General features: G+C 42.9%; 2 protein-coding genes across 2 annotated transcripts; one reads left to right on the forward strand and one right to left on the reverse strand.

Moving 5' to 3' along the window:
• Positions 1–560: 560 nt before the first annotated feature.
• On the reverse strand, positions 561–11,450 carry wdr4 (WD repeat domain 4). The gene is made up of 11 exons (XM_069663528.1): positions 11,366–11,450; positions 10,971–11,039; positions 10,538–10,684; positions 10,043–10,199; positions 9,712–9,824; positions 8,782–8,842; positions 8,043–8,147; positions 6,554–6,618; positions 5,682–5,868; positions 3,507–3,576; positions 561–1,588 (listed from the first exon to the last, which is right to left on the reverse strand). The coding sequence occupies exons 1-11, from the start codon at positions 11,446–11,448 to the stop codon at positions 1,395–1,397; spliced, it is 1,251 nt and encodes a 416-aa protein (XP_069519629.1). The 5' UTR covers positions 11,449–11,450; the 3' UTR covers positions 561–1,394.
• A 462-nt stretch (positions 11,451–11,912) lies between these two features.
• On the forward strand, positions 11,913–21,952 carry LOC138592043 (fibrous sheath CABYR-binding protein). The gene is made up of 7 exons (XM_069662651.1): positions 11,913–12,051; positions 12,270–12,336; positions 14,199–14,307; positions 15,841–16,980; positions 18,231–18,294; positions 20,941–21,065; positions 21,630–21,952. Exons 2-7 carry the CDS (start codon positions 12,292–12,294, stop codon positions 21,659–21,661), a joined length of 1,515 nt encoding a protein of 504 aa, XP_069518752.1. The 5' UTR covers positions 11,913–12,051; positions 12,270–12,291; the 3' UTR covers positions 21,662–21,952.
• The last annotated feature ends 115 nt before the right edge of the window (positions 21,953–22,067 follow it).

Genomic DNA, 22,067 nt, shown 5'->3' on the forward strand with positions numbered 1-22,067 from the left:
TTGCTTAGCCTGCTGCCACCGCGACTGAACCCCGGATAAGCGGAAGATAATGGATGGATGGATGGATGGACTGCTAATATAAAACTGTAGAAACAATTAAGAAATTATTTAAAAGCCGTAAAGAGGATAAATCAAGGTTTCAATAAAAGCTGATTAAATGCTCTGATGACGAGACTTCTTAATAAATACTTTCTTGCTGCAACATTTTTGATATCTGAAGTGTCTGGATTGTTCCATCCATCCGTTATCTGTACTGCTCATCCTTCTCAGGGCCGCGGGGGGGCTGGAGCCTATCCCAGCTGTCATTGGGCGAGAGGCGGGGTTACATCTGGACAGGTCACCTGTCAATCACAGGGCTGCCACACACAGAGACAGACAACCTACACACTCACACCTACGGGCAATTTAGAGTCACCAACCTAACGAGCATGTCTTTGGACTGTGGGGGGAAGCTGGAGTACCCGGAGGGAACCCACAGTGCAAGGGGAGAACATGCAGACTCCACAGAAAGGCGCACGACGTCTGAACCGGGATACAAAGCTGTTGTTCCATTTTCAGTAGCACTCGACATATTTTTGATCTACTTTTGATACGTGCACATCCTTACACAAGCTCAACCCCGGCGGCCATGTTTTGGTTTGTGGGAGACTCAATCTGGAGACGTGTTGGTAACACAAATGGAAACTTAATAAACCGACTCCATACGACACACTTCCTATTTTGTAGTCTTTATGATATTGTGTTGTGTTGTTTTTTAACATCAGGCAGATCGAGTGCAGCCTAACAAAAACACTGACCACTTGTTTCTGAGCTGTTCTTCAAGCTAGTTTTAATGTCTCTCTTTGTGAAAAGCGTCTTCATTTTCCTCTAGTTTTAGAGCAAACTATAAAACCAAGTGTGCATACTGACTGCGTCTACTGTACTTTATTTTCTAGCTTAAAGAAACAAACTTCACGGGGACAACTGAAGAGATCCGAGCTCTCAGAATCAGTAAGACCTCCTCTTGTCTAACTAGTCCAGTCGTGTCCTGTGGAGAAGAGATGGAGATTTTCTTTAGGCGGCTACTCTTGGTGTGTTTAAGGACTCTGACCTTCACATTGGCTGCATCAGTGCACAAGACAAATAAAGTGTAGCCTAATATGCAGGAAGTCAAAGTAACATGCTGCCTTATGGTGCAGAATCACAAACATATGATTCATCCAGAGATGATGATGAAACGAAGGCACAGCTTAAAGTTTATTTGTAAAAAAAATCAGCCAGAAATTAGAGCCAAAAATAAAAATTCATCAACACAGGCTGCGTCACGGAGCCCTCTCTCTCCACGCTTCATCTGATCACACGTTCGACTCAGATTAATAAAAATAAAACTAAAGCGCTCTTTTCAAAGTGTCCGTTCAGGAGGAGGACTGAGTGACAGCTCCTGCCGTCTCCTTCTTGGCCTTCTTCTTCTTGTTGCCGTTGGTGTTCTGTCCCGTCCTCTTCAGCTGCTGCTCCTCCAGCCTCTGCTGCTTCTTCTGCAGGTACGCCGTCACGTTGTCGAAGGTCACCTTGTACAGGTGCTCGAAGCGGCTGCTGGACCCCGAGGAGGCTGTAAGAGAACATCAGCAGGGAAAGGTTGAGGACAGGAACCACAGCTGCACGTTTTACAAAAGAAGCTGCATGCACTTAAACAAACGGGAGAGGTGGAGACAGAGACCAAGAACTTAAAGGGAAATTCAGCTATTTTAAAACCTGAGTCCTATTTTGTACATTTTTTGGGGTTTAAATGACGAACAGTTAAAGAAAGTAATGGCTCTATTAGAAAGTTTCAGCCTGCAGCAGTGAAACAGGCTGGGATGGCTGCAACTTGATGCTTAGATGCAAATGTGCCTGATGAAAGTACGTCCACGAGAAGTTCTTGTTTTTGCCTCTGACAGGCTCCGATTGTTTCAATATCTGTGTCAGAAATGCAGATACCATTTATTAGCCTTAAAATCAACTTGTTTCCTGACTCTTTTTTAAATGTACAAATACACGGCGCTCTAAACAGATTTCCCTGCGTTTTTGACTCATCGCGTCTCTACTTCATGATTCCTCACAGTGACACTTACAACATGAACGAGGGTAACGTGAGCGGAAATTAATTGGCCGAAGAAGAAGTTGACGGCAGGATAAAAGAAGACGAAGAAGAAGACGACAGCGTGAGAATGTCGGACAGCGGTGAAAAGAAATTAAGAGACGTGTCAGCCACTTACAAATCTAAAGTCCTGATTTGTTTTTCAGTTGTTCTACAGATCTGTCAGTTTAATTTACAGACTAAAAACATGTTTCATCTCAGTTTGTGTCAAATTCTGTGAAACTGACACCAAAGTTCAGTGAATAAACACATGAATCCACTTTACATGATCAATTATCACAGAATCGCTGTATCGTGATATTATCGTTATCAAGGGCCCCGTATCGTGTATCATACGGATCGTTACCCTGAGATTCCCACCCCTAATCAACTCTACTTTGTCGCTCCAAAACAGAAGCCTTCATTGTTGTGGTGCTACCATGGATGCATTATGGCTGCCGCTGCTAACTACTGTTTTAGAGGAGTGAAGAAGACTTGATTTCAGGTCATTTATCGTGATGATAGAAAACAACAACACCTGTGTTAGTGGAGAGTGTAGCGCTCGTCAGAGCTGCACTGGATAAACTGCTTTCATGTTAGTTTTGGGGGGCGTCGGTTTAGCTCAGCGGTCAGATCATGCATCCCATACTCTGCATCTCTCCCAGGTTCACCTCCCATCTGTGTCATCCCCACTCTCTCTTCCCCCTGTTTCTGACACTATCCACTGTCCTCTCTCTCTCGCTACATAAAGAAAAACAGATGTTGGACGCCTCAGAGGATGGACGCCTCTGGAGGCGATGCAGGTCGAGCTGGTACTTTGTTATGTTAGCTTGTGGCTAAAAAATCAGAACAGAACAGTTTCACGCCCTTTTCAAACTCTTCGATGGAGACAGAAAGAAAGAGAGACGTGTCAGTAAAATCTTCTCCATGTGGAATTGTTATATATTTATGACTGAGTGTCAAACTAGATCGAAAAGAAACTTTTACGGCACTGTGGTATCTGCTTGTTTTGAAAGGGTCTTACTGGTAGATCAGAATTAACCATTGAAAATAGCAGCCGTTACATCGCTCTCTTCAAAGCCACCAGACCCCATTGATAAAAACGGTCATTCTACCTCTCACAACACATGCGTTTGTGGTCACAGAGCGCAGCGTGATCCTCAGTGTGCGACACTTAGATCATTACAGACGGATGAAACAGATCGTCATGAACAGAAACCATGTTGGATTTAACCCCGCGTTAGCAGCACAAGATGTTTGGGGGAGTGTGAGCTTGTGTGACACTGCAGGTTATTTCTGTCGGATCGGGGCGAGTGGGACGAGGATGTGAGAGGGAGGACGCCGAGGATGCACTGAAGAGGCCAACAGGTCACGAGGAAGTGTGGACGAGTGTGTGTGAATGATGACTCACCCTGAAGTGTCTCCCTGTGAGGCTGCAGGGCTGCAGTCACTCTGTGCAGCTCAGGACTCTCTGCAGAACACTAACAGAAGCAGGAGAACACGCACAGTTAGCACACAGAAGACGAGAACATGTGAAGCGCACACATGGCCACAGCAGCAGGTGTAAACCACATTAAATCATCTCTGCCAGCTGCGATTAAATGATCACAACCTTTATTCACGCTCAGGGACAAGAGCAATCTTTAACAAGTGGTCTGTTACTACGCCAGAGACATTATTTACACACACACACAAAGACAGAGAGGACGTATAATAGTAGATCATTAGAATCACAGTAACAATTAATGCATCATCAGGGCCAGCGTTGTAGTGCTGCAGCTGGGGTGAGTCATGTCCTTATTGGGATGTGTGGAGAGCTGATGGACTAAACATCAGTGAGTGGTTTCCTTTCACACCTCACGTCCTCCCACGTTCAACATGTAAATAATGATGTGTGAGTTTGGGAGGCGGACAAGGTGAGAGGAGATAATAGAGTCTCTAATCTGCAGGGAAATGTGTCTTTGACACATACAGAGAGTGCTGTTCAAGAAAGAATACTAAATAAGGAGTTCTTAAAGGGCCCTATTTTCATATCTGTAGGGGTCTAAATGACGAAAAGGTACAGAACGTTTGGGAACAGTTCCAGTAGATTGCGTCATATTAAGTCATGAAACAGCCTGTAATGGCGAAAGTCTGTCCTCTACAAGTTCTTGTTGTTTCCACTGACAGGCTCAGATTGTTATTCTAAGTGTGTGACAACATGACAGAAAGGATCCCTACAGAGATAGACCTTTACAGAGGAAGATGATTGTTTTAACCACAAACAGACGTTACATCGCTCTCTGCACACACACCAGACTCCATTGACAAAAACGGTAATTTAACCTCACAGAACACAGGAGCTGCTGCTCCACTGCTGCTTCTGTTAAACAGTTTGTTTGTGTTATTGTGTGACTTTTGTGTTTGAAATTGTCAGTTCATCAAACACAACACAAACTAACTAAACAGTCGAGGCAGAGGTAGACCAGAAAGTCCAACGTTCTGGGAGGTAAAATTACTGTTTTTATCAAAGGAGTCTGGTGGATTTGATGAGAGAGATTTAACAGCCGTCATTGTTTCCGTTTTTGGGCTCCCCTTACACCTTTAGTGTACCCCCACCCCAACACAGTTTAGTGTAAGAGGGGGTGAAACGTGTGTTTCACTCTCATTTAATATTTATCTCTGTGATCTTAACGAGTCATCTGTGTGTAATATTTCAAACACACCAAACACAGAAATCATGTGATGATATTTGTGTCTTTTTCTTTTTTATTTATATGCTTTTTTGGCCCCTTTTCTGCCTCTTTCAGGTTGAAAATCATAGATTTAATTTTAACGTTTGAATAAATCACAAAATACAGATTTGGAGGGCTGATTTCGTTGCAACGCAGCAGTCTTATAACATTTTCTTTAGTAAAACTGACATTTGCGAAATTTTTTGCAAATTTAAAAAAAAATACAGGAAATTATTCAAAATAAACAAAGTTACAGATGGAGCTCTGCATTTCCTTCTAAAATAAAGACACAGACTTGTGGGCTGCAGTTGCATTACTTATACGGTACGTCCTCGACCGTTTCTAAGCTCAAGTCCCCTACTTCCTGTCAGCACACCTGACCTCACAGCGCGTGTGCACTGCAGGTGAAGCCGCTTAAAGTAAACACTCCACGGCACGTCGCTCAGTGTACGATCCGTTCATGCAACCACAGCGTTAACGAGCACCGGGACGAGCTGGTCTAACTTATAAGCCACCTTGCACAATGGAGCGCCTGCCTCGATCGTCCTGCTGACACGATCTGTGACGGCAGCAGCGTCGTGTGCTTGTTCACAGTTTGCTGCAAAGCGGTCAGTTCAGTTAGTGCTGTGGTGAAGAGCTGCACTCATGCGACGTCAGACCGACTTTTTCTGTAGATTAGTGGTGGAAAAACGTTTTCGTTTTGCACCGAAGCAGCTCCACATGTTTCACTTAATTTGCTCGACTATTGCACGTCCCGCGACGTGACTATTGCATGTCCCGCGACGTGACTATTGCACATGCACACATCGCACCTCCTGTGTTGGATGTAAAACAGGAAACAGTAAAATGTTTATGAATGGATGACAGCGTACCTCCCAGGACTCTTGTCTGTGTGTGTAGATTTGAAGCGGTGACTCTTTGGAGTCCGTCAGCACCCACAGCCGGCCCTCCAGGTCAAAGGTCATATCTATGGGGCAGCTGGGCAGGGAGAGCCTGCTGTGTGGGGCCAGCTTCTCCTCTCCCTCCTTTTTCAGAGTGAAGAACTGAACCGTGGAAACTCTGAGGACACACAGGAGACATCAGACTGATCAGATCACCTCAGCCTCTGACCTACATGTGCAGTGTAGAGACAGGCACAGGATCATTGTACCTCCATACTATACGCCCAAAAATAGATTCAACTATGGAAGGTAAAAATAACTCAAAGCCAGCTGACATGCCACCGTCATGTTAGAGTTAAAAACAGTTTCATGTGTGTGTGTGTGTGTGTGTGTGTGTGTGTGTGTGTGTGTGGAGGAGGGGTCCTGTTCATACCAGCTCTAGGAAAAAGGTTTGGAAGGTAAAAAAAACTCCTGTGAGAATCTAAACGTTAGAGCAGGTCTGATGTCGACTTTCACTCTTTCTTTCTGAAGAAACAAGAAAACATGTAGCTGCTGTTTGAGTATGTTAAAATCCCTTTATTTTCTCTGAATGCCAGTTCTGGAAAGTGACGTGATAACAGAATGATGGAGGTCAAAGGTTATAATGTGCATTTCTTTAAGGACTAGAATTTAGTTCAGGTTTAACTTTAAAAGAATTATGTGAGATGTTTAAGGCCTTAAAAATGGCTGCCAATCTTGAAAACTGTGATGAACAAGACATCTACACTTTCCACCAAGGAAAAAGAAGAGGTCAAAGGTGTGCGGTGTGGTGCTTCCACCTGCAAAGTCTAGTGACTGATTCAAAAACAGGAAGTGACACTTACCTGTCACACAGCACGGCCACCTGGCGAGCATCAGGAGAGCTGGTCATTCGGCACGCAGTGGGCTTCTGGGAAACAAAACGTAAGAAGTAAAGTCACCACAGGTCAGAAGGTTTACTTCCTGTCTTTGTTCTGGTGATAACTTTGTTTGTCTGATTGGGAACTCGATGAAGTTCTCTTACAGGGCGATGACCGACTTTAAATCTGCATTATTTCATGTTTTTATATAAACATTGAATAACATTTCTGTAAACGTGAAAGCTTATCCTCATCGTGAAAAAAACAAAACAAAGGTATCATGTAACTCTGCAGTTACACCCTCAGCTTCATGGAGCATCTTCCAGCTCACTCTGATAAATAAACTGTAGCGTGCAAGAAGCAGACAATGAATGCTGGTACAAGTCTCTCGCTGCACAGGCCATGCTCACACAAACAATAAGGAAACTGTAGGTGTTATTATTATACAGAGAAATGATTGGCACAAAAATAAGTGTATTAGAAGATGACAGATCCTTTAAAAGGAAGAAGAGAAACACTGTGTCAGCTGTTCCTTCTTTTATACGTTGTCTCTAACACAGGAAGGTCATTTGATTGATTTAATAATTAAAAATAAGATTTAAAAATCACTTCCTGTTTGCATTGGATCAAAGGAGGACATGAGAGGAAAGAATAACAAGAAAAAGAATATTAACGTTGCAGAATAAAAACATCTTCGATCATTTTTGTGCATTTTGTTACATTAGAAACGTCCCTGTTCGCTGCTGTGGAGATTCAGTTTACAGTCCAGTGAGAGGCTTAAACAGAGCACAGCTGATGCTGCTATGAATAGTTCCACAGAGAGGGAGACCTCCTTTCAGTTCCTCTGGACGAGATGAGGAGGGCCTACAGTCGCTCTTTTAGGAGTTTAATAAGTGACCCCAAAGATTTGTTAAAAATGCTTTCTTCAAGTTTTAAGTTTTACGATGAAGCTGTAGCCGTACATGTGGACATGAATCCCCAGACAGAGAAGCTTCAGTTACAGTCTGACTGTGACCCATTTCTCTGTCCCTCTGCCACAGCTCAGCAGAGAAGCACAAAGAGGAGGTTCACACTAACAGGACAAAGACGCTGAAGCCATGCCAGCTGCACAGTGGGGCTTTGAGCTAAACGCTAACACGTTAGCTTAGCAGGATAACATTTGTTGTTAGCTTTAAACACAAAAAACAGCTTTGGTCATATACACTGGTGCTTTGTGATGCTGCCATGTCAGAGGATTGAGGAAAAGGCAGAGGAGCACCAGCGTCTGTGGGGTACGTCACCCAGGGACCATCAATGTCTGACCTGTGTGCTGTGGGAGTCCATCTGTATGATGTAGAGACATTTTACAGAAAGTGTGTGTGTGTGTGTGTGTGTGTGTGTGTGTGTGTGTGTGTGTGTGTGTGTGTGGGCTCACCAAAGACGATAGGTTGAAATATATTACTAAATGCATCGACAGGTCAAACACTGTGCGTACCTTCTGTTTGTCAGCATCTTTTTGAGGCGTCTCTTCGAGGTCACTGAGGTCACAGCTCTGCAGTTTACGGCCGGACTCAAACTCCCACAGCTTCACGGTCCCGTCCTGATGAACACAAACAGCTTTTAATTGTCTTTGATGGAAACTCAGAGGTTTATTGTACAGTAATTATACAGTAAATGTCCCAGTAAATGAGCTTTACTGTGGTTTGAGGAGCATGCAAGGTCACATTTTTACACTTGGACTATTTACACAACACTGTTTTCAGTCTCTTTATAAAGATGAACATTGTTTGCAACAAAAACAAAGCACCTGACAAGATACGGGGAAAAAAGACAAGTCAAAGACAAGAGAAAAATGTGTTAACAACCCAACTAAACTTACATTTTTGTGTATTTGTATGAACATGTACATTTTTTTTTTAATGTTAGCAGGTCTTTGAAAAAGTAAAGTAAAAACCTTTGAAGCTCCTGAGCTGAGAGTTCAAACACACAATCAGGAGCACAGGAAGGACCGAGTGCAAACTGGACCTGCAGAAATGTTCTGTTGATTCTTTATTCTGTCTTTTGGATTTGGACAGATTTACAGCTATGTGGAAATCAAAGATGAACATCTCCAACCAAATCTTAAAATGTTGTTTACTCAAATGAAGAACAATGAAGTTCAGTAAAATTGATAAATGGCCTGTATGTGCACGTGCACTGGTGTGTTAATGCATCTCTAGGAACTGCACACATACCCCAGATCCAGACAGCAGCCAGTGTGGATGACCTGCAGGGATCAGCAGAGAGCTGACAAACCTGAGAGGACGCAGGACAAAAACACAGGAACGGTAATGATTAGGCGTGCACACACTCGATCACACACACCTTCACATTCATACATAAACTACAGAACTGTTGTCAAGCTGTTCTTACGTACAGAGTTTATTTCAGGAAGTCTTTAGGCTAGACTGCTGCAAGGCGAGGGCCAGACCTTAGTTATGCATGATCAAATCTAATTCAGTTGGAATATGTGCAGCCCTCTGAGACTATTTATCAGGTTTCCACTCGCTCTTACACGCCCAGCAATCAAGACTTTGATGTCTTCACCCATTAACGACGTTGGCCTCACTTTAATCCCCTCTTGTGTGGAAGAATTGGCTGATTTAGTCCCAACCACGTCCCCGAGCTCCTGAAGATTATAGCAACTAATGGCCGTCTGCATTAGAGCTGCCAAAAGTGAGGAGTTTGATCACAAAAATTACTCCTTGGTTGTCTGGATGCGGTTTGGTCATGCAGCAACCTTGAGCAAACCTCTGTCTGCTGCAGAGATCGTCTTAAGTCTGTGGGGACTAAAAGGACAACCTCTGTCCATCATCTTAAACAGAGGCACAGAGCTGAGTGGGAGAGTGTGCGGCACTGCAAGTTGCAGAAGACAGAAGCAGCTTAAAAACACCTGATAAAAAGTAACTAACATTAGCTGCATGAAATTCATTATAAATCCAAAGTGGTGTGAAAACGAGAAAACGAGATCTTATTTTTAGTCCATATCGCTCAGCCCGAATGGGACCACTGCTGAACACTGCGGCGAACCATCTGTGTAACAACTTGGCCGCATTATAGCACATTAAACATACAAGGTCCAGCTGTGTACTTCCATCTTGTCTTGTCTCTTTACAGTTACTCACTGTTGGTGTCCCAGGCAGAAGGACTGGATGTTGTATGGAGACCTGAGGTGGCTCACTCTGATCTTCTCGTCACGGTCGGCGGTGATGATGAACTTGTTGTCCGGGGAGACGGTCTGAAAGTCGGCAGAAGGCGCAATCAGGCACACACTGAGAAAATATCACACTAACAGGAGGAGCCCACAGTGAGTCTGAGTTCATGTGAGGAGAAGTGTGTGACGAGTACAACCACAACATTTCACTCTTTTTGTGGCTTTGTTACATTTTTGTGAACATGCTTTAGATTAGATGTATTACTAGATCGTAGTAGTTTGAGCAGCTCAGTGTTTCTTACTACAGCCAGCAGCATGGACAGGTGACCCATCTTCAGCTCTCCTTCCTGCTGAGGCTCCGTCACTGAGAAGGAGTAAACATCTCCTGATTTGTCTGCCGCCAGCAGCTCCTCCTCGGTCTGACTGAACAGCAGGGCAGTGCACCTCCTCACCACCCACCTGTTGAACACACACACCTTACATTATTGTGTGAACTGTGCACAGAGCTGCTGTGACAGGAGGACAGTTTAAACTCTTATTGTGTTCTTATCTTTATTCTGGCAATTATATTTAATTCCAATTACACTCATATTTAAATTACCATAGATCCCCTTTCAGCATTTCACCTTAAACTTTATTTCATTATTTATTATATATATAATGAACATATTTGATATATTTCTTACTTCTATTTTTATGCCATATATTTCTCCATGCTTCTCTCTGTGTCAGAGCAACTGTAACGCTTGAATTCCCTCTCAGGGATAAATAAAGTATTTCTGATTCTGAAATCGTACCTGATGCTGACACACTTCCATGAAGGCTCACAGTGAAACAGGACGAGTCTCTTGTTGTCATCCGTCAGCGCCACCAGCTTTCCAGATGGAGACACGTTGAAGGCAAGGACTTTGTCACTTCCTGTTTCCTCTGAGGTGCCGCCATCACTGATGACAGAGGAGATAAAATTACAATTCATACTCAAGTAGTGATCCATCCATGTCTTAGATCTCTTCAAAAAGTAAATATGGCATTATCTATATTTTCATGTCTTCTGTTTCTTGCATCCGTCTTCTTTTTTTGTTTAATGTGTAACAGTGGTTCAGATTTTCCTACAGGTAAATGCTACAAAATGTGATATGTATGCGTTAATAGACGGCCTGACATTCGTTGTCACCACCAACCCCAACAACATATACACTTTGACTGTTAAATAGTATACCCCTTTTTTACCTGCTGTTGTCCTCCTTCGTATTCTTCGGTCTCTTCTCTGCAGTGCTGCAGTCAAACACAAACGGTTCTCTGCAAGAAAACAAACAAGATCTCACGTATTCAGTTTTGATTGAAGTTCCTGCATAGTGCCAATATTAAAATTACTTTGTATTTTTTCCCACTCACATTTATTAAATATCATCTTATGTATGTTTCTATGTGCAATGTCATAACTGATAACAAGCTTAAAATTTTCCTCGACATTTTTTGACGCTTTAACTTTTTTTCTAAACGTGATGATCAATGACTGCCCCATCTAGCTAGCTATCTAGCTAGCCTACAAATACATCCTGACGTATTTAAGGAGACACAAATCATACATAAACTATTACAAAATCGCTTAAAATAATACAAACCTGTCCTGTTTGGTGTTAACTGCTACGAGTTTTGTGTCGCAGGTGAAAATAAACCACTCTCCACAGAATCCGACAGCAGTCATGACTGTTGTGTTGTGTATCATGCGACGGGAGCCCACGCGGAAAAGAGGAGAGCATATTTTGTCGCACGCAAATGACGCCATCAACCGCACACAACACACGCCCCCCTCGAAAAAGTACAGAATGTACACAAGAGAGCTGCTAGTAAGCCTGATGCTGGTGAAGAAATTGTGTTTTCCATGAAATGTACACAGTATTGACTTTAAAACAACGAGATACATTTAAAGTATACAAGTAAAGTATTGCTATAGATTTGATTCTAGACGATAAAACAACTTAAATCGCTTAGATTTACCTCGAGAAGTGGGCCATACGAACGAATGAGAATTCATTCATTGTGAATGAATGAATTTCATTCGCTCACATAAGTGTTCAACACATAAATATCCGAATATTTACCGAATAAAACATTTAAAAAGACAAAAATAACGACAAATTCCTACGCGAGAGCACACATGTTGGTGAGGAAGGGGGCGGTGACACTCTCTTCCAAGGGTTACATAAAAGGTGATAACTCGGATTGAGTTATGTCCATGCTGCTGTGAGAGAGCTGCCTTTGGAGACTGACCACCAGAGAAGCGTAGAAAAGCCTAATTTATCAACAGGTAACATACACGTTTATTTAACAGCAAGCGTTACATGCTCTGCAGGTTGCTGTTTATCTCAGTGAGACAATTATTGCAGCTTTTATTGTACTTATTCTTTCTTACACGACCACAGAAATAAATGACGTTGCATGTTGGAGATATTCACACGTGTTTATTATTATTATTGTTATGTTGTGATTTATCGTTATGTAACGTTATTCATTGATGTCCAACAGCACAGGCAGACTGCACATAAAGATGGCGGCTTCCCTGCTGAGGATAGGACGACTGGGTTGTCTCAAGGTAATACAATTCAAGCTTTAACAACATGCTTGTGTTGCTTTATTTTCGTGCCAATATTGGAAATACACAGACAATTAATTCTGATAGTTTCGGCTGGGTTATCAGTCTGTTTCTATGTGTTGTCCTCACTTTTCTACCCTCATGGCAGGAGACTGCTACCCTGCAGCTAGCAATGACTTCAGCCTTATGCTCCGTTCTTTAAACGGGTGTTTATTAAAATTAAATCATGCATTGTTGACTTTCCTATCAGCACAAGATTGAGCCAGTTTTGCAACTGCACGCCTCATTATTGTAGCAGGCTTAAAGCAGACACACAGGCCTGGCAGCTGAAGCTCCTTGACTTTCTGAGTGTGCATTGAGTGCTGGCCGACATGGGAGGTGTGGTAAATCTTTAACATCAAGCTATAGGTTGTATGAGCATGTTTGTGCAAGGTTAGTGGGCCCCCACCAGTATGGAGACGGTGGTTAGACTGGAAATCGTCCATGCATACAAAGCCTAATGGTAGACATGTTTACTCAGAAGACTCTTTGGATCATGAGTGGATTTAAGGGTTTTAACGTCTGACTACAACCCACTGACTCAGCAGGAGGACGGCGAGGATCCTGAAGTTTTAAAAGACAAAAGATTGTTTTAAAAAATATATATATTTTAAAGGGGTTGTAGCTCAATTAAGAGCTTGAAAAAGGTAAACAAGGTGTTTTTTCAATCTTAACAGCAACTTTAATGACAAGTGTTTCAGATTTAGGGGATCTACATGCTTATAAATTGAATTTAATATTCAGAATTTTTTATTAGTGTTAAATCACCTAAATAGGAGGATAGTTTTCATTACCTAAGAATGAGTGCTCTCATATCTAGAGAGGGTTGGCCTCTTTTACGGAGTCTGTAATGCTTGTACAGTCGCCCAGAATGGACAGTTTTTTGCAATTTTAGTGGCTATCATAGGTATCAAAGTTATTTTTTATGAATTACCCTTTTTGAAATGTATGTTCAGTGTAGCACAAAGTGTATTTTGTGGTGGAAAAAGTCATATATACATATAGAGGTATAACTGCTTTGATGGCAGTGTTGCATAGACCTTTTTGCCAAACAACCCTTCTATGCAACTGTTGGCTAATTTCCTCCCACAAAAGGCACTCATTGAGGTTAATCCTATAAAATGTGTTCTTTATGACACTGACGCGTTTTTGTAGCCTCTGTATTCAAAAGTGACTTTGAACACACTGTCAACAAACTTAATGTAGTAAACAATTTATTTAACAATGGGAATAAAAAATAGAAAATGTGGTTTATCAAACTTACAATTAACCTTTTTTTTTATTTGAAATTGTTTTATTATTATAAGATTTTAAGAAAATTTTTTCATTCATTAACATTTCTAAAGATCCAAAAAACTTCCTGCATTTCTCAGATGTACCCTTGGGGATACCAAACCCCCCATCTGAGAAACACTCACATGGTTGGGGGGTGTGTTCATTAGATGTTTGCAATCTGCAGCTACACCACTAGATGCCACTAAATCATTACACTGCTCCTGTAAGGGAAACATGGTCCATTGTTCCTCAGAAATAGTGTTCAGTCACAGATTCAAGAGGACTCCCCTGCAAAAGGAGGTTCTGTCAGTTTGAGTTCAGTCTGGTTGTAAGTATTTGAGGAAGGCTAATTCAGGGAGCTTGAACATTTATATCGGGTAAATTATACAGTGTACTGCTTTTATTGATCTAGATTGGATTATGAGTCCTACAGACTTAAACTAGGCCTCTTTAAAGCCTTCCCTTAATTCATGCCCCCCTGTGTGTGTGTGTGTGTGTGTGTGTGTGTGTGTGTGTGTGTGTGTGTGTGTGTGTGTTTGTCTTTTTAGTGTTTGAAGGCTGAGAGCTGGGTCACTCTGAGCAGAGCTCCGTCTGCAGCTGCGGCCTTTAGCACAAAATCTGGCGGTTCCAAGAAGTCGTCGAAGAAGAACAGCTTAGGTATGTTTCAGACAATTACTTCACAACACGTGGCTGAGACTTTGTCAGCTCCTACACCACCTTAAAAAAAACTAAACTTCAGTTGTGTTAAGACTAAAGGAAAATGGGGCGGACCCAGGACAGCCACCTCTTTCTTTTTTTAACTGAAGAGTTTTTTAGACGGTGTCAGAATGTCTTGTGTTCCTGGATAACTGAGACTTTCCTCTATCGGTTCATACACCCTGGACATACAGTGAGACAGCCTCATAACAATGCGCATGCTTTGCTTAAACATGGAGAGGCGGTTGACACTGCAAAAGTATAATTTCTACAATGCTCAGCCATGAATGATTTTAAGTTTTTGGGTTAAAAAGCCAACATTATCTTGATGATGATGATGATGTGCGCTTTCCTGAGCTGTCATCTGACTATTTCATTGCATTACACAACATTTTTCTTGGTTAGACAAAATATATGTCGAGAGAGACGATGATATTTTCAAGCACTTGCCCCAGAGGCCGACAGTCCCCTTGATTTAGTGGCCAAAAGTATTTTTTTGCTGGCCCAAATGTAAACTGTAAATGTATTAAAAAAAGGGGGCATTTTAATGCATGTTAACCTTTCTTAACTGAGATTTCAGTTAGTGATGTCATTAACACAATGGATAAATATCTTTTAAAATTGTTAATGCACAGTAAGTCAGAAGGCTTGTTGCCACTAAAGGCCACCTACATGTGAGGTTTGGTGGCCACAGAGTAACTTTTTGTGGCCACAGGAAATCAAACCGTAGTTAATGTCACACCCTGCCTCAACTACTTCATGAAAATACATTTCCAAATAAATGGTAGCTGTGAATATTATAAAGGAACCCTGGTTACAAGAGTATCTTGTATAAGGACGTGTTCAGCTTTTGTGTTGGACATTGTGAGGTCTGGCCCACTGCTGGATAAAATATAACAGAAAGGCAAAGGTCAGGCATGTCGGCATGTCGTGGTAAAAACAACCGCTGCTCTGAGTCAGGCTTGAGTTGTGTAAATAAAAAGCCTATTTAACCGTTGCTACCACAACCAGCAGCTGCTGAAACTTTGGGTTTTGATTGTGTTTTTGTTCAGACAACCTCAGATATAAAATTGGTGTTTGCTAAGGTAATGACGTGGTGTGAAATTACCCTATTTTATGAGGTGATACATTCACCACAGTTAATCATTTTCAGTTGTTGCTTTCCTTGTACAGGTATTGAAGATTATTTCGCTGACAAAACAGCACTGTAACACAGTTAAGTGTTAATCATTCTCAGGAGTTTTACTTGATTCTTTCCTATAATGAAATTTGTGTTTTTTCCTTTGGCTAACTCACAAACATGTTTCCCTTTTTTATATACATTTTTTTAATTAAACCAGTAGATTCACAAGACGCAGCCTTCCAGGATATCTGAATTTTCTGTGTAAAATGTTGGGACTTTTTGGGTTTACAATAGATGATTTGTTATTAAACCAGACATTTGTTTCCAGGAAATAATTTATCTTGTCTGCTTGCACTCCTTCTTCGTCCTAGACAAAGACCAGGGTAACACATACTTCGATATAGAGAAACTTGTCCAGCACAAGTCATACAATAATCCCAAGAAGGATGTTTCTCCAGCAATGGCTGCTGCAGCTGCGGCAGAAGCTGCAGTAAAGCCAGTTGCAGAGCCCACACCCTCTGCTGCTGCACCTGAGGCGGTCGCACCAGTTGTTGAAGCCACACCTGAACCTTCTCCAGCGGTTGAAGCTGCACCTGTAGTTGAGGCCGTTGCAGAAGCTGCACCTGTGGTTGAGGCTGTTGCAGAAGCTGCACCTGTGGTTGAGGCTGTCGCAGAAGCTGCACCTGTGGTTGAGGCCGTCGCAGAAACTGCACCTGTGGTTGAGGCTGTTGCAGAAACTGCACCTGTGGTTGAGGCTGTTGCAGAAGCTGCACCTGTGGTTGAGGCCGTCGCAGAAGCTGCACCTGTGGTTGAGGCCGTCGCAGAAGCTGCACCTGTGGTTGAGGCCGTCGCAGAAGCTGCACCTGTGGTTGAGGCCATCGCAGAAGCTGCACCTGTGGTTGAGGCCGTCGCAGAAGCTGCACCTGAGGTTGAGGCCGTCGCAGAAGCTGCACCTGAGGTTGAGGCTGTTGCAGAAGCTGCACCTGAGGTTGAAGCCGCCGCAGAAGCTGCACCTGTGGTAGAGGCTGTTGCCGAAGCTGCACCTGTGGTCGAGGCCGTCGCAGAAGATGCACCTGTGGTTGAAGCCATCGCAGAAGCCGTGCCGGTGGTTGAGGCCGTTGCAGAAGCTCTAACAGAAGCTGTAACAGAAGCTGTCGCAGAAGCTGCACCTATTGTTGAAGCAGTTGCAGAAGTTGTCGCAGAAGCTGCACCTATTGTTGAAGCAGTCGCTGAAGTAGTTGCAGAAGCTGCACCAGTGGTTGAAGTTGTCGTTGAAGCTGCAGCGACCATAGCCGAAGCTGCTGCTGAAGCCTCTGCTCCTGAAGCTGCTCCTGAAGCTGTTCCTGAGGCCCCAGCTGCTGAGGCTGCACCTGCTGCTGAAGTTCCTGTTGAAGCTGCTCCTGAAGCCCCTGCTGCTGAAGCTGCACCAGTTGTGGAAGCTGCTGCCGAGCCCGTTGCTGAAGCCGAAGCCGCTGCTGAGGCCCTAGCTGAACCAGTTGAACCGTTTGAGGGTACACACTACAACTCCCCCCTCCCCCACAATCCTTCTCTTTTCCTCTGTGGACCCTGCAAGTCTACCAGCAGTCATTTTCATCACCACTTATACGAATATACAGTAGCAGTTTGTGATGAGTGTAACTATAAACTGTAAGGATACCGGACATCACAAACACACTTTTTTTGTTCTTTCTTTTTACATCTTGTTCCTAATAGCCCTTGGGTGTTAATTCCCATAAGCTTCAAACAATCTTTTCCCTTTCATGCCATCAACACCACTGCACCGTGTGGCTGGGTCATCTTTCCTGTAGCTATAGCTCCACTCATAGTCTGTGTTTGTGCTCTTTCAGCAATCCTATGAAGCATGTACTAACTCCACAGCTTTTGAGATTTTATTTGTGCATGCTTTATTTCACTCCATGCTTTTATACTAACATCCGCCTGCTAAATGCACTCATCTTTTGTTTTCTGGAATTTCTTTGCACCTTCCTGCACATCTCACTGCAGTTTGTTCTTCCACCTTTTTTACAAATGTTTTCTTTGGTTTTAAGATTCACAGTTTCACTCCCAGTCCTTTATCCCAAGATGTTCCGATATGATAGAAAATAATTCTCGTTACTTTTTTTTGTATTGTGATATTATTGAACTGTTGACTTTGATTTTGTGATTGTTAAAGATAACGATAAAGAGTGTTTCCACAGATAAAGGAGAATGTTATGGTTGCAGGCATCACCTGTCATCTATTTTTTGTTAACTTCAAACTTCTCTCCTCCTCCTTCCTCCCTCACTCTTCACACTTATTTTTCAGTGGCATGGTAAAAGTAATGTGTATTTATCCCTACATGGGTGATCGGATGTTGGGTGTATTTGGTTAATGGATAATGTGTAAATGTAAACTTTCCTTCCTCCTTTTTTCCGACTCTGTACCCTGGTTGCTGTGTGTGAAGTCAAAGACTTTTTCTTTGACTATTGGCAGCATATACTGTACAGCAGTTCTGTCAATGTGTAGCCTAGCATGACCTATCACGGCAACCTTTTTAACCTTTCAACTGACCTGACCCTTCACATGTTCGTTCTTATCTTGCGCCTTTAGCTGGCTACTCTGTCTACCACTCCCAGGTGTTGTGTGCATGAGGGTTACGGTTAAAACTGGATTGTTCTCCTCATGTGGACAGATGATATCCAAATGTGTGGTCCTGCTTTAGACCTATTTTTTTGGTGTGAAGAGATATTAATTTGATTTTTTTCTCCCTGTGACTCTCAGCTCAAATGGATCCAATTCAGAAGCTCTTCTTGGACTCCATACGTGATTACTCCGCAAAAAGCCAGTAAGTCTCACTACCTCTAGACGGTGCAAAGGTTTTAACTGTAGCATGATTACGATAAGCGCAGGTTTAGCTAGTCCAGCACACACAGGTTAGTCAGCAGAAGTTCATTTTAAGCAGTGTCTGTTATTTGGAATACAATAATGGTGAAGGTTAGCTTCACTTCACAAATTATGGCTCTGAAAACTTAGGATAGAACTTACTGTAGATCTATTGTGGAAACGGTTCATTTCATGAAGAGTCTCTGCTTTTAGTAACATTAACTTGCAGTGGGAATTTCTCGGGCACCAAAAGTCATTAACCCTACTCCTGCGTACATTAAATTTATTCCATGATGTACTTGAACACATCATTGATGTTACTTTGGGCCATCTGGTGTTTCCAAATACATACTCTCACCAGCCCAGTCACCTGGGTAAATAAAGTCTGGCTTGTGTCCAGGTAGTACTTCTGATCCACAGCAACCTTGTGGACATTTTGGCTACCTTTGTGCAAGCATGATGGCCCTTCTCCTGCTGGCACCCATGGTGCCCTGCAAATTGTAGACCCTACAGAAGAACTTGCCTGCAAAGCCTTGACATCCCACCTTGATGGGCTCAAACATGGCAAACCATTGCCTTCTGTGGCATTGCTCTACGGTATGCTATGCAATCTTCCTCTTGTTGGCTTTCTTAAGGCCTCTCTCTGGGTGGTAAGTTCAAGAAGGATGGCTTGCTTCAAGGATTCAATGGTGACATCAGTTTTCCTCAGCGCAGTTGCTTTATTTTTTGGGAACTTTATTGATTTCCCAGGTCAACCTTCAGTTCCTGTCTTGTGCCATTGTGAGCAAGCCAATAGAGGGGATCCTAGTTGGATGCTAGAGTTGTCTTCTTTCCAGGCCTGACAAAAGTGATGGTCTTAAGCAGAGGTACTTGCAATGGCTGATCCCATTACAGATGGTGTCAGCAATAGCCGTCTTGACTTCGTTATAGCACCAGTGGTGGCACCCTTCCCCACGGCTCTCAAACAGCGTCTGAGGACGAGTTCCAATGTGCCTCTCTTCAGGCACAGGGGGCAAGCTGGATACTCCATCTTTCTGAAGCAGAATCTGAGTGGATCTTTCCTCAGCCAGCACACAAGACATTGCATCCTTTAGGTTGCACCCATTGTGACCAGGCTGCCTGTTGCCACATCCTAACCTTCTGTCTGACTTGCTCCTCCCAACAAGTGATGCCTGTACATTCTCCTAAGGCAGTGTTGCTTTCAACTGTTGTTATTGCAGCCCTCACTGTTATAACTTCAATGCCAATCTGGGAGAGTTTTAATCTGCAGGACTTAAGCTTGTTGATATGCCCATAGAGGGTGATGCTGCTTGGAGACCAGGGTAGTCAAAACCCAGAGTCAAATTCCTTTTCTGTGCCCACATACTTGGCCGATAAAGCTGATTCTGATCAATCACGTTTCGGAGAAACCTAATCATCCTCTCAAAGCTCTGTGGAATTTGTCAATGGACCTTTTTTTTCAGCACAAGAGATCTTGGCTAAATTGGCACAAAGAACCTGAAGGTTTGATGAAACGGTTCTACCCTCCTTGAACTTGTGCCATTCCAAATTATTTGATTTGGAGGGAAATCTCAGAGTAAAGCAGCTGGCGTAGTCTAGATTGAGTTCGCTTAAGTTCTCTGGGATGTGATGTTGGTACAATGCCAATTCCAACATGAGGCTTTGAAGCCATTAGGTATGTAAGCATGGATGTTAACAAGGTCCAAAAACGGCACAACCAGTTGCCCCTGATCCCCCAGGCCTTCACCTGTATGACCATGTCTTTGCGCTCCACATACCTTTGTACTTTCTTCAGGATTCCTTCTTTCTGGACAGAGCTGTCGATATTCAACAGGCAACGTAACTTTGCAGCAGTTGAACTGGCTACTCTGCTTATGCCCTAGCTGCTGTTCTTTGAGCCCAAATGGGATGAGTGGTACGGCAGCAGACTTCCTTGCCCTCTCCGACCTCCAAGGTCACCCAGCCCACCTAAAAGTCATGAGCTTCTTGCGGAGTATGCTGTGCAGCTTTGGAAGAGCTTCTCTCTCCTCCTTGCTTACCACCTTAAACTGCCACCTTATGCTCTTCAGTTCCTGCCTGACCATATGGACCTTGTTTGCTGTTGGCTGTTGGTGGTCATCGTCTTGACGCGTCTGTCAGCATAATCTTTAGCATTTGCTTCTTCAACTGGAGCCACTCCTTCTCCTTGCTGACTTGGGGCCACTTGACCCAACAGTGTTCCGATGTTGTACTTGTTTGGACATGGAGGTTTGGGGCTCTGTGGTGTGACTACAGACCTGGCTCCTGCTGCATCTAATGAGGGATGACTCCTGAGCGCTGCACTTATGCAGGTTGGCCTGCTGGATTTTAAAGCCATGGGGAGTTTTGCAAACTCTCCTGTGGATTATTCTGAAGTTATTTGGTACCAAAATTAACACGGACTCATGTGACACCAGTACATTTTGTCACTACATAATGTGGCCTTCATTGGTTGATACACGGTTTGATAAACCTTTTGGAAAATAATGGCAGTGTCATTTCTAGAAAACCCTTTTTTATGTAAAATTAGATCTGTGGGAAAATTGAGTGAGACTTTCTTTATAATTGACGTTTTGTTTTCCTCTTGTAGGACTACTGGGGGGCTCGTGGATGCAGGTGCAGATTACGAAAAGGCCCTGGCAGAGGAGGTAGCAAAGCTCCAGAGACTCTATGGTGGTGGAGACATCACAGCTTTCCCAGAGTTCAAATTCACAGGTAAGTCGAACTAAAACTACCGGCCAACACACTTATGGATTGTGAATGTTCTGCATTCACTATAAGTTGTTTGCCATAAAGCACGGTCTATAAGCCTCTCTATGCTTGGCAAAAAGACAGAATATGACAAGTAATTTCAGCAACACTCATAATTATGTTCCAGTATTAAATAAATCGTGACAGTGAAAGCACTTGAAATTTTGTCTGGCTTAAGAGCATCCTAAAGGTGCCTTAAGCACGGCTAGCTCTGTCTGTTGTGTTCAGAGACGGCTGACACCATAAGACCGAAGTTCCTTCTGTTGCATAAGAAATAATCTAATCTAATGAGTACAATGCAGTGAATTTTAGCTCATGGTCCCAAGGTGAAGAGCTCTTGATATTAATCCTTTTTAGGGTTTTTTGCTGATACTCGTCAGTGCCAGTGACACTGAGGTTTTGTCGCACTGCTTCTTTAATCAGGTTTCAGAGATCTTAAGAGGCATAAAGAGCAGAATAAGAAGCATCTGGCACTTGAAAATGTACGTCACTTTCACTGAGTTAATTGGTCTCTCTTGTGTTTTTCAGAGCCCAAGTTTGATGAAGTTTCCCAGAAGTGAACACCAGCACTTTGCAAATGAACTTTTCTACTGCCGCCTTTTTTCCTGTCCATCTGTTCTCCATCGTGGAACATTAACAGTCTGCTTAATGTCAATCTTACAACAAACCCCTGCCTCCAGCTTTGTTGTGTGAGAATAGAGCCTTTGCATTAGCTAGATATTTAATGGTAATGTACTCTGAAGCAAGGGATGTACATTTTAGGGAGACGAGGGAACTTTGAGCTGTGATATAAGCTTTGTGTGTTGAGCCGAATGTAGAGAAAAGTAATAAATTCCAGTTCATATTTGTCATTTGCACGCCTCTTTCTAACACTGTTCGTTCATCTTAGAAGGCAGCAATATATTTTCCCATATACTGATCAATATTGAACATGTAGTGTGTAATATATATATTCATGTCTGAATA

Source organism: Semicossyphus pulcher, unplaced genomic scaffold (assembly GCF_022749685.1).
Source record: "Semicossyphus pulcher isolate SPU_LCO1_2020_fin unplaced genomic scaffold, fSemPul1.0.p SCAF_15, whole genome shotgun sequence".
In the NCBI taxonomy this organism is placed as follows: Eukaryota; Metazoa; Chordata; class Actinopteri; order Labriformes; family Labridae; genus Semicossyphus; species Semicossyphus pulcher.